The following is a 12,601-nucleotide window of genomic DNA, read 5'->3' on the forward strand; positions in this document are numbered from 1 at the left end:
GTGTGTGTGTGTGTGTGTGTGTGTGTGTGTGTGTGTGTGTGTGTGTGTGTGTGTGTGTGTGTGTGTGTGTGTGTGTGTGTGTGTGTGTGTGTGTGTGTGTGTGTGTGTGTGTGTGTGTGTGTGTGTGTGTGTGTGTGTGTGTGTGTGTGTGTGTGTGTGTGTGTGTGTGTGTGTGTGTGTGTGTGTGTGTGTGTGTGTGTGTGTGTGTGTGTGTGTGTGTGTGTGTGTGTGTGTGTGTGTGTGTGTGTGTGTGTGTGTGTGTGTGTGTGTGTGTGTGTGTGTGTGTGTGTGTGTGTGTGTGTGTGTGTGTGTGTGTGTGTGTGTGTGTGTGTGTGTGTGTGTGTGTGTGTGTGTGTGTGTGTGTGTGTGTGTGTGTGTGTGTGTGTGTGTGTGTGTGTGTGTGTGTGTGTGTGTGTGTGTGTGTGTGTGTGTGTGTGTGTGTGTGTGTGTGTGTGTGTGTGTGTGTGTGTGTGTGTGTGTGTGTGTGTGTGTGTGTGTGTGTGTGTGTGTGTGTGTGTGTGTGTGTGTGTGTGTGTGTGTGTGTGTGTGTGTGTGTGTGTGTGTGTGTGTGTGTGTGTGTGTGTGTGTGTGTGTGTGTGTGTGTGTGTGTGTGTGTGTGTGTGTGTGTGTGTGTGTGTGTGTGTGTGTGTGTGTGTGTGTGTGTGTGTGTGTGTGTGTGTGTGTGTGTGTGTGTGTGTGTGTGTGTGTGTGTGTGTGTGTGTGTGTGTGTGTGTGTGTGTGTGTGTGTGTGTGTGTGTGTGTGTGTGTGTGTGTGTGTGTGTGTGTGTGTGTGTGTGTGTGTGTGTGTGTGTGTGTGTGTGTGTGTACACATATATATTAGCAACACTTTAGAACCCAAAACACAATGCGCACACACTCGTTCAACACACGGTCATAACTTGTTATATCTTTTCCTTTTACAACTTATCATCTATTCAACAGGGCAAACAATGCAATATCAATAATATAACATCCTTTCTATGACCGTTACAGACACACTCGACGATAATGGTGGCCGAAGGTAGCATGCTAAATGCTATTCCATGTGCGTGACCCGAGACTCACGCATTTGCGCTCGTAATTCAAAAGTAAATAAACATTAATAAACATTATCTCTTTTCTCACACGCTAAACAGTGTATATTACAAACCCCAAACTCAACCAGCCTTTACAACAAACAGCATACCTTGACACACAGGGGGAAATAATCAGAACAGTGAGATGTTGTTGTTTCTTCAATCCAACTTTTACTGTAATGATTCAACACATCTCCCGTGCCTCAAGCTATTTGCTAAGACATCAATAATCGAATACCGATCTTCTTTAACATGCCCCACACTTGTCATATGGATCAAAGGATCAACAATCGAACACCGATACACACATTCAATCCAAACTCGTTGTACCTTCTTTACATGCAATCGTTTATAAATCAAACACTAGCATGTCACATAAGCACAACTAGGAAATATGCCCATAGCGCTATACGTAGTGTTCAAGTCTCTGGGTGCAAAAATAGTATGCACATTACGCACGCAGGTATCAAGGTTTATATTTTAACGATCGACCGCACGACCTTCGATCAGCCTCAGTTATTGTGATGTGCTGACATGGTAAACGCTATGGTACGTTACGGTAAGATGGAGGCGTCCCGAGCGAGCAACAGCAGACTCAAGTGTACTCACGTCTGGCCAGTCTCAGCACGTTTAACTACAGTAAGATGGCCGAGCGAGCAGTTTTTTCACGTTTTATGCAAAATACGGTTTATTTTTTCCTTGAATTATATTCATATATGTCAAATTACATTTTGTTTAGCGTTTTATGTTTATCTTTTATTTTGAAATAAATGACCGTATATTGCCACATTGTCTTGCCTCGTGATGTCACGAAGGCGCCATTTTTTTTCGTGACGTAATCGTGTCATCGTCGTCAACTTGGAGTTTTGTGCATGTCGTGTTTGTATGCGCATACAAGCCATACCCTCGATTCAGTCATCATTTTTTGTCCGACAAAAGTGGCTTATATGCGAGTAAATACGGTAGTTTAATTAATTAAATGCCAAAGAAAAATGGGTAAAAAAAAGTTTTTTACATAAAATATTACAGACATTTTGTTCTGTAAAATCAGTTCCAATTTGAATCTTTTTAAGCCGCTCTTCTTTCCATTTTTTAAGAACTCCTATTGATGTTATGAGATAATTTGTTGCTGTACGTAGAGAATGTATGAAAAATATTCACAAGTTGAATAAAAATCACAAATACCATATTTTTCAGACTAAGCTATTACTTTTTCCTCTTGCAGGTTATATAAGAGCAGCTTATTCTTGTTTTTTAATTATTCTGCAATAACAATTGTAGCAGCGCCAAAGTGCAAGTTGACTAAAGCCTTAGCTTTCTTGCAGTGATAGCATTTCTGAGGCAACCTGTGTGAGAAGGCAAGTTGAAAAATGGCAACTTGTAAAGTAAAAGACCCTTCCGCCATCACAGAAGAACTTGCCTTGAACATACCAGTCGGTCTGTGACACTGGCTACTCTGACGCGGCGGATGCATTTTAATGTGGTTAAATCAAATTTTTCTGTTTAAAATATTGTAACAAAAAAAATCCCACATTAAATTGTGGTGCATCTTATAGGCAGGAAAAGGTCAAACGAGAACATTGTGTCCCGGTTTGGAGAGCAACAACTTTCATGTACAGTCTTCCCTCGATTATTGCGACTTCACTTATTGGGAATTCCCTGCCTAGCGATTTTTTTTCTGCTATTAATTATTTAAAAAAATAAAAATAAAATTTAAGTTCATAAAAATGTGATAATCCACGCTAAAATTCGTAAGTGGAAGCCACTCTTGCTACCAGGACTCAGCGCTGAAGGAAAAAAGTAGTTATAATAGGGCTGACCCCTCTTAGCGATTTTTCGATTATCGCGGCCATGTTTGGTCTACATTAACCGTGATATTCGAGAGATTACTGTATTTACCATCAAAATCAAACTCCTGTTTCGTTTCCTCAGTTCTTGTTGATTTTCCGGAGAGCGGCAGCAGGAGAGCTGCAAGAAGAGAGTGGTCTTATGGCACTAGCCAGACTTTCTGAAATTGACGTGTCCACTGAGGGAGTGAGTGGGGCCAAAGACTTCTTTGAAGCTAAGGTATGTTATATGCTCAGCCAGGCAAGTATTGCAGAACATAGTCATTGTTTGGTAATACGTACTACCAACTAGGCCAGAGGTGTCATACGTACTGTACGTGGGATGGAAATAGCCCGCCAGGGATTAAATGTAGCCCACGGGGGTTTCTGCCTGATAGGCACACTTAAGTTCATTCATACATTACACCCGCTATGTGAAATATTATTTTCCCGTGTGCTCATATGTTGTCAAGAAAATTGTGTCTGCTAAATATGAGAGCAGCTGTTAAAATGTGGGGGAGGGTAATGGGGTCGGGGAGAGGGAGAGAGAGGGAGACTTTTTGGACAACAACAAATTTAACTTAAATGATCTTAGATTACGATACAGACACACTTAATGTTTTATTCTTACCTTACACTAAACTTAATTCTAATTTACTTTTATTTATTTTTTCCTTTGCCTCTTCCGACTTGGTTCTTTTTGCCTCGCTTCCATCTCTTTCAGCTGGACTTTTCAAAAGGAACCTATCTAGTGTTTTTTGCTTTTGTCTCCCCTTCAAAATATTATGAAAATAACACACATGTCCTCACATTAGGATAACGCACGACGACTTGCTAAGTTGTCCGGGAGCTCCTTTCGTATTAGCGGGCCAGCTCCATCACGCGTACACTACTCATGTTTTTCGATTATTTTGTGCATAATATCGATTGTCATCATACACCTTTTCTTCGCACTACCCTTCATTGCTCCTGCTTGCTTTGGACCCTTTGTTTTTCCCCTTAATTCTTCACTGACTAACACAAAAAACACGGAAAAATTTTCTGCCCAGTACTCATAGATATCTTTACACAAGGCAGAGGCGGCGAGAAAGACAGTGCGCTCTTATCATAAGCAGCCTCTTCTGTCTCAGCCAGCTGGCTGTCTTGTATGCTCTGATCTCAAATTTCTCTTATGTTGGGTCACTCCTATGTCAAGGTATTACTGTATCAAAGCTGCCAACCTCCGTCAACCCCATTTCAGGAGAACCCATGTCCCATATCCGGAGTAAATGCGATTCACGCAAAATCGATATAAAATGTAAAAAAAATAAATGTAGGACAATTTAAATCAAACTTTCATTATGTTTTTACATAAATTGAAAGTGTTTTTGCAAACTATTGAAAAAGTACACCATAATGAAAATAGTTTTTTTTTTTGGGGTCCTTCTATGTGCGTTTTACAGTCAGTAATTCCACCGTGTGTCACGCTGAAGTCGCACTTGTGCAATTTGGAAATGTGTGTCCCCTGGGAGTTTGACAAAATAAACTTGACGCCGCGGTACCACTAGCTAGCCGGACGCTATTCCGAAATAATCGTTCGAAAGAATTATGAGGGAAAAGCAAGGGGGGGGGACTTTGCATGTACATACACAATGAATGGTGCTGCAGCAGTAGGATCATTAACACTCGCTGCTCCCCGGATTTAGAGCTCTTGGCAGTACGGTGCAGGCCCTTCTATCTACCTAGAGAGCTAACGATTGTCATTGTAATGGCTGTTTACATCCCACCGGATGCTAACGTTAGCACGGCACTTAGCCTCCTGCTAGCGGCTGTAAACAAACAGCAGCTTGACCACCCCGATGGAGTCTTTACTATCGCTGGTGACTGAAGTTTATCCAGTACGTGAAGTGTCATACCAGAGGAGATAAAACTCTAGACCATGTTTATTCTAATCTCAAACATGATTATAGACCCACAACCCTCCCTCACCTTGCTGGATCATGATGACCATCTCTGCCTGTCCCTCACCCCCGCATACACCCCACTCCGGAGGCTAATAGGGCCACAAATAAAGATAATAAAAACATGGCCCGAGGACGCCCTTTCTCAGCTACAGGACTGTTTTTGCCGCACCATTTGGGAACTTTTTGAACACCACAACCTCCAGGACTACACGGACACTGTACTTTCCTACATCAAAAACTGCACGGACAACGTTACTGTTAATAAACAGATACAGGTTTTTCCTAACCAAAAACCCTGGATGACCAGTGAGACATAGGCACTCATCAAATGCCGTAACACCGCCTTCAGGTCAGGGGACAAGGTACAATACAGGGCTGCCAGAGCAGAGTTGAAGAGAGCCATTAAAAAGGCCAAGGCAGCATATACAAGGAAAATTGAGGAGCACTTCACAGGAAATAACCCAAAGAAGATGTGACAGGGAATATGACATATTACCAATGGTGTCTGTTAACGCAGATGCCTCACTAGCAGAGGAACTGAATCGTTTCTTTGCCCGCTTTGAGACTGACAAATCAGACCCAGTCTCAACACATCCACCACCACCCTGCAGCAGTACACTGGAGCTTCAGGAACATGAAGTGAGACAGGTACTGCGGACTGTGAACACCAGGAAGGCTGCTGGCCCTGACGGAGTACCTGGGAAGGTGCTCAAAGCCTGTGCTGACCAGCTGACTGGTGTTTTCACAAAGATCTTCAATTGTTCCCTGCAACAATCCATCATCCCATCCTGCCTAAAATTTGCCACCATTATCCCTGTCCCTAAAAAGCCAACCATTTACAGCCTGAATGATTATAGGCCTGTTGCACTTACGCCTGTGATCATGAAGTGCTTTGAAAAGTTGGTCGCCCGCCACATCAGAGATACAATCCCTCCCTCAGTTGACCCTCACCAGTTTGCCTATACTAGAGCAAATAGGTCCACTGATGACGCCATCGCTGTAGCTCTACACACAGCACTGAGCCACCTGGAGCACCATGGGAACTACGTGACTATAGCTTCGCCTTCAACACTATAATACCGGACATTCTGGCTGACAAACTCTCCCACCTTGGACTACCCTCTTCCATCTGCTACTGGATTAAGAATTTCTTAACCAACCGTCCACAAACTGTTAAACGTGGTCCCCACCTCTCTTCCTCCATTACACTGAGCACTGCCTCACCTCAAGGCTGTGTACTGAGTCCTCTTCTGTACGCCCTGTACACACGACTGTACACAGACCCACCAGACTAACTCCATCATCAAATTTGCCGATGACACTACTGTGGTCGGACTCATCTCGGAGGTGATGAATCTGCTTACAGAAATGAGGTCAACAAACTGTCTTTGTGTTGTTTGGTGAACAATCTCACACTAAACACCACGAAAACTAAAGAAATAATCCTGGACTTTTGCAAACGCAGCACAGATCTGGCCCCACTCCTCATAAATGGAGTATGCGTAGACAGGGTCCAGTCCTTCAAATTCCTGGGTGTCCACGTCACGGACAAGCTCTCCTGGTCTATCAACACCATGGCAGTGGTGAAGAAGACCCAGAAACGACTATTTCCTACTCAGGAGGAACAACTTGGACACTAAGCTTCTGGTAACCTTCTATAGAGCCACTGTGGAGAGCATCCTGGCATACTGCATTACAGTGTGGTACGCCGGAAGCACGGCAGCAGACAGAAAGGCTATGCAGAGAGTGATCAACACCGCCCAGAAGATCATCGGCTGCTCTCTGCCCTCACTGGAGGACATTGCCAGCCCTCGCTACCTCAGCAGAGCCAGGAACATTGTCAGGGACCAATACCACCTTGGTCACAACCTGTTCCAGCTGCTGCCCTCTGGCAGACGCTCCAGGTCTCACAAAGCATGGACAAATAGACTTAAGGACAGTTTTTCCCACAGCCATCAGGACTCTAAACTTGTGTTAGCACGACACCCAATCCCCTCTGTGCAATAAAATCTGGGTGTGCAATAACAATGTGCAATATTTTAGAATTTACCTAGCCGGGATGTGACTTTTTATACTTTTATTACTATTACCAATTTTGTTATATGCAGCTGTGTATGATGACAAAGGCTTTTGATTTGATTTGATTTTGGAGACTGTTTCAACATGGGATATTTCGTCGAATACGAACCAATAAACTTCCGTGAGTGTCAGGGTTTCTAATTAGAAGTTTCATACAAATTGCACTTAACCCATGCAGGCATATTGATAAGACTTACCAGTGCTGTGTACGCATACTTCCTTTAGAACAACGCCGGAAATGATTGGATTTGTTTCAAAACAAAAGACTGGTGGTTTAGTCAGCCTTAATAATACTTACTTCCCTTGTGAAAAAAAAATGAAAATGTTAAAGCGATAGAAGCTACCTATGCAATCGATTCCGATTAGATTGCCACGCTGAAGTCGCACAAGACTAATCATTCGTCAGAACTTGGAACTCGGATGGTTCACAATGCCCTCATGTTACCAAATTCTTCCAGTTTACAGTGCAGTTGAATTGAGATGGCGAAAGCCGTAGGCAATGGTGTGAATTTCAAGGGATTTAAATTGGAAATTTGGTACTTTTCTGAAATGGTTGCTTCCCACAAAAAAAGTGAAATTTTTGGGAGATTTCCGGTTTTTAGGGACGTTCTCCGGAGTCCTGGAGTTGTTCATTGCCTTTCTGGAGAAACTCCTGAAATTCCGGAGTAGTTGGCAGGCCTGCTGTATAATAGATTCCAGAGATATTGAAAAGGCACAAGATACAGTATTTCAGCCGATATTACCTCGCCCTGACTAGGAAAATTACAGGAAAAATCAGTCCTTTCTCTGCGCAGGTCTAAGTATAGTATATACTACAAAGGTGTGGTCTTTATTATTTTCTTTGGTGTGGTGCAAAATTTCAAATGGGTGGTCTCGCCATGCCCCTTCCATGGGGTCCTCTGATGACTATCAAGTTAACTAACAGTATGGTGCACCTGTCCCCAATCAGGCCTGCAGGGGGCAGAGAAACCTCAATCAGACAAAAGTTTACAGACACTTCCTATCAGAGTCCAGGGGCAGCCTTGTTGCCCACAGACAGCATGTGAGTCTGGGTGGAACAATCAAAGAAGCCTACCAGAAAGGAGTAAATCACCAACAGAGCAAAAACACCTTTCAGTTCCCCGGTCATATGCAACTGGATTTCAATCCAATCACCCTCTAATCACCAATAAACTGTAAAAAGGAGGAAGATTTTGAGCTGTTCATGTGTTTGAAGGACAAAGACCTTTTTCAAGTTGGGGCAAGGGACCGAGGGAGTTAAAGACAACTTGACAATTGAAAACCAGCATGGTAGCAAAGAAAGAGGATTAGTGGCCTCAAGTCAACGCAAAGAACAAGTATGCCGGAAGAAGCGATCAAACTGCTGAAGCAGGAGAGAACCTCAGCAAAGAGTACTTTCACCAAACAGGCCAACTACCTATGCAGAGCTATTGGACACTTGGCAAAGTCAGAGTTGCAGAAGGAATTCAGAATACTCTCTTCACTTGCACGGGACACCAATGACAGCTATGAACTCGGCCTTCTAGCTGAGCTGGGAGGTAATTAGGAAGATGAAAAATTGACATAGGATAAGTAGCAACCAGATGGACCAAGCGAAAACCATAGAGGACTGCAACACCAGGCTGGTCGAATTGAAACGGACAGTGTAGTCCAGCCTCTGTTCCAGGTATGGGGAAGCTGAGCTGACATTCGCAATTGAAGAAGCAGAATCCGCTTGTGAATGGCCTGTGCGATTCCTGTGTCCGCGGTGAACAAAGATGCCTATGTACATCGAGTGGATGGTGCAAAGAAACTCATCAATGATGTGATGGCAAGCTTCATAGAATGGGAAAAATGCCTATTCTTAAAATTAAACCTACCATCTTACCCAGATTCTATGGTTCCAAAAGTGACTTCCATCAGTGGAAGAGGGACTGGGAGATTCTTCAGAGACAAGCTTAGCTAACTGGCTCAGCAGAAGCCAAAAAGATCCAGCTCCTTGACAGTGTTGATGAGAAGATCCGAAGAAACCGAAGACTGTCCACCTATAAGACCGCAGAGGACATGCTCAAGGTGCTGGAAAACAGATTTGGAGACAAAACAACCATAGCCCAAGAGATCATAGAAGACCTGGAGAAAATCCCCCCTCTGAAGTCCTACCAGCTCATGAAAATGATTAAAATGATCCAATCAGTTGAAAAGGTCCTTACTGACCTCACAGAACTTGGCAATACTGGAGCCATCAAAAATCAGCTTGTAATCAAATCCATAGAGAGCAAACTGCCAAATACAATGAAGAGGGACTGGCTAGTCTTCATGTTCAATCTGGCAAACACAGTCACACCAGACAACCACTTCGAGTTCCTCCTAAACTACCTGAAAACTCAAGAAGAGGTTTTGGAGAGGTTCAAGCAGTTTATAGTATCTGAGAAGCTGGACAAAAAGTCATCTGACTCCAAGAAATATGCCTCAACCAGGTCCACGAGTCAAGGAGGATGTGTCGTCTGTGGATATTAGCAGCACAAAGGAAAACTGTTCTTCTGCAAAAAGTTCAAAGAACAAGTTGAGTGCTGTTGAGAGACTGGAAGCCCACACAAAGTGCCTAGAGTGTCATGAAGAAGAGAGTGAATGCAAAGACACTTGCCTGTTTAGGAAGCAGAACTGCAGGGGAGACCATCACTTCTTCCTGTGCCGGAAAGGAGACCTTAAAAATGCTGAGACAGACATGACATCAAAGCCAAATCTGGGGAAGAACAAATTGACAGAAGAACAACGGCAATTTGTGTCTGAACTGTCCCCCGACATTGCAGAAAAATTCAAGAGAGCCTTTACCAATGTTTTAGCACTGACAAGCCTGCAGGGATGGAGCAGAGTGCATGTAAGGAACTCTAAGTGATCTTTATCCTCCTTGAATTTACAACCAATGCAGGTCAGAAGATCGGAACGCTGATTGACTTAGCGTCTGACAAAAATTACATTACTCACAGCGCTGCCAGGAGACTGAACCTCAGAAGTGATAAAATCACTTTAGTTGTCGATGGTGTTGTAGGAATGGCCTTGATAGTAAAGACAAAAAGATACCATCTCCAAGTGAGGATCAAGCGACCCGCAGGAACTGAAAGAGCCCATGAACTCATCTGTTATGGCTTGGAGGAAATAGCCAAAGTACAGAGAATGGTCAAACCTAAAGAACTGAAAAGATTCTTTCCAGATGCCAGCTCAGAAGACCTGCACACACCAGAGCAAATCAAACTGCTCATCACTCATCGGAAAGGACGGCTTACACTGCAGAGGGTGAAAGTGATTGGAGACCTTGTCTTATGGGATGGCTCACCAGGGAAGGCCATTGGTGGAATGCACCCAGTCCTCTTTGAAAAAGTGGATTTGGCAGCTCACACATCCAAAACGCACTTTGCACGTTCAATGAGAGCCACAGCTGTGAAATGTTTAAAAGTCAGTATAACAGAGGAATTTAAAGTTGAATCCAAAAGCACTGTTATAGACAAAGAATTTCTCAACAACTGTGGAGAATGCAGAGGTGGCAACTGCCAGCCAGGAGGCAAGAAGAGGAAAGAGGGCTGGAAATCATCAAGAAAGGCCTCCTATGTCAACGTTGATGATCACATCAGTGAACCACACTGGGGCACAAAATACCCATTGAATGAAGATCCCATTTCTCAAGTAAGCCAAGGTGGGAGGAACGTTAATCAGAAGAGAGCCAAACAAGCTGTACTTACAATCAGGGAGTATGAAGATTCAGAGAGACCTCTTCCTTGCAGCCCAAGAGGGTGCATCCTTCCAAGACATGACCTTCAACAGCCTGGCTGTATACACAGATACAGAGATTAGACCCTTTGTCTGTGGAGGAAGATAAAAATGTTTTTCTATGGTCTCATCCTGTTTTGGTGTTTTTTCAGAGGGTGGGAACGAATTATTTTGTATTTCGTTCATTTCTATGGGAGAATTTGATTTGAGATACGAGCAAATTGACATACGAGCTCGGTCCCGGAACGCATTAAGCTCGTATCTCAAGGTGTTTATTTTGCGGGAAAAAAATGTATTTATGCCTTATTAGGCCACAAATATACTGTTTAATCTTCTTGAGATCTAATTGCTGTAAATGTGACCTGTGGTTTAGCACTGAACTCGTGACCCCTGAAATAGATCAAATAGGTCTGTGTTCCTTTAAGAGTTACCATGGTTTTTTAAATTCTGCTTTCAAAAGACTTGTGTTTCTATGCATCCCCAGATGCAGGCGCTGTCTGTGAACAGCAAGTTTGAGGCTGAGATTCGGGAAGAGAAGGAAGAACGCAAGAAACAGGAAGTGGAGAAAAAGGAGAGGCAAGCCGCCTTTAAGCAGCTACAGTCGGCATTTTGCTCATGACGCTTTAAACGAAGCACATGGCAATCCTGAAAATGCACATTTGTCTTTAAGTACATTTCAAAACTACATTTCTTACATTCTTCACAAGAAAGCTCAAAATTTGGCACTTTATAACAAAGTTAGTGAAACATGCAATTATAATAGTTGAGCAACTAGATAAGATTAATTGTTCATTAATGTAAACATAAATGCACATCATCAAATAAGAAAACAAATAGGCACTAGTCCAAATATGTGTGTGTTCCGTTTCGGTGCATTTACACCCTGGAGTCGAAATAATAATTTTAGTATTCGATAAATACTGTTTTATTGCATTCATATTCATGTGATGTTTGAGTATAGTCATCTTTCCCTTTTTAATGTCATTTGAAATATCTGTTTGTTCAAAAGTGACATGCAATGTACGTGTTTGTGTGACTAATATATTTCAAAATGTCGTGGGGGTTAAAAAGAAGCCCCATGCAATGTTGGTACTGTACATGACTTTGTGTCTCTCCTAAAATTATGGGCTCAATCATTTTTTTCCCACACTTTTATAAATTTATTTGCAAATCAATTTATTCTGCCTCTACACCTGTTACTGTTTGCATGAAGAACCAATGTTCAAAATGTAGATTGTATACTTTTTGACTTTCATTCCCACAATCCATTTATTTTCAATAATTCTCCTCACTCCACTGCTTTCAGTAGGTTAATGTGGATGATGGATTTTTTTTGGTTCCAATCAGATTTTAAGCTCTGTGCCGCCTGATGTAACATAAATTATTCACAAAGGGGCTGTTTTGTTCACTAACTTCCTCTCAAAAACATTAAACTTTTTTCTGTTCTATAACGGCTTGGTCAGAACACAACTAACAGCAAAGTTAGGTTTCACAATATGTCTATTATAATAGGTTTGAGGTGTTTTCATTATTTTGAGGCCTCAATTTTCCCACTGAGAAATAGAATGATCCTCGTTCTGTCATCAATATATTTCCTGTATCTATTGTTTTTGAAATTTTTGCGGATGAATTGCTTCTTGCTTGAAACATTCACTACACTCTACTGGGCTTTCATTGGCTGTCTCACAACAAAACCTACATGTTTCAAGATTTTCTTGTGTCAGTTTCAGTTTGACCACCATTCCTCATTGTGTGCTTAAACTTATGCTTGGAGGAAGCTGTGACCGAGTGCCTTCATCAGACCGGCAGTCGAGCGTCAACCTGAACCGCAGCCTGTGGTGTGCGAAATTGGGCTGGTGGTCAGTAAGGAGGACATTGACAAGTTGGTTGTGTTACCAAAATCTTTTTACAAACTCTCCGACTTCGTGGAAAA

General features: G+C 42.6%; 1 protein-coding gene across 1 annotated transcript in view; it reads left to right on the forward strand.

Annotated features, from left to right (window-relative positions):
* The window catches only part of efhd1 (EF-hand domain family, member D1), a 36,056-nt gene extending 23,937 nt beyond the window's left edge, over nucleotides 1-12,119 (forward strand). The window contains exons 3-4 of the mRNA XM_077611402.1: nucleotides 3,009-3,143; nucleotides 11,153-12,119. Coding sequence (XP_077467528.1) covers nucleotides 3,009-3,143; nucleotides 11,153-11,287 — 270 coding nt within the window. The 3' untranslated portion in view covers nucleotides 11,288-12,119. The remainder of the gene's footprint in view (nucleotides 1-3,008; nucleotides 3,144-11,152) is intronic.
* The last annotated feature ends 482 nt before the right edge of the window (nucleotides 12,120-12,601 follow it).

Source organism: Stigmatopora argus, chromosome 10 (genome assembly GCF_051989625.1).
Source record: "Stigmatopora argus isolate UIUO_Sarg chromosome 10, RoL_Sarg_1.0, whole genome shotgun sequence".
Lineage (NCBI taxonomy): Eukaryota > Metazoa > Chordata > Actinopteri > Syngnathiformes > Syngnathidae > Stigmatopora > Stigmatopora argus.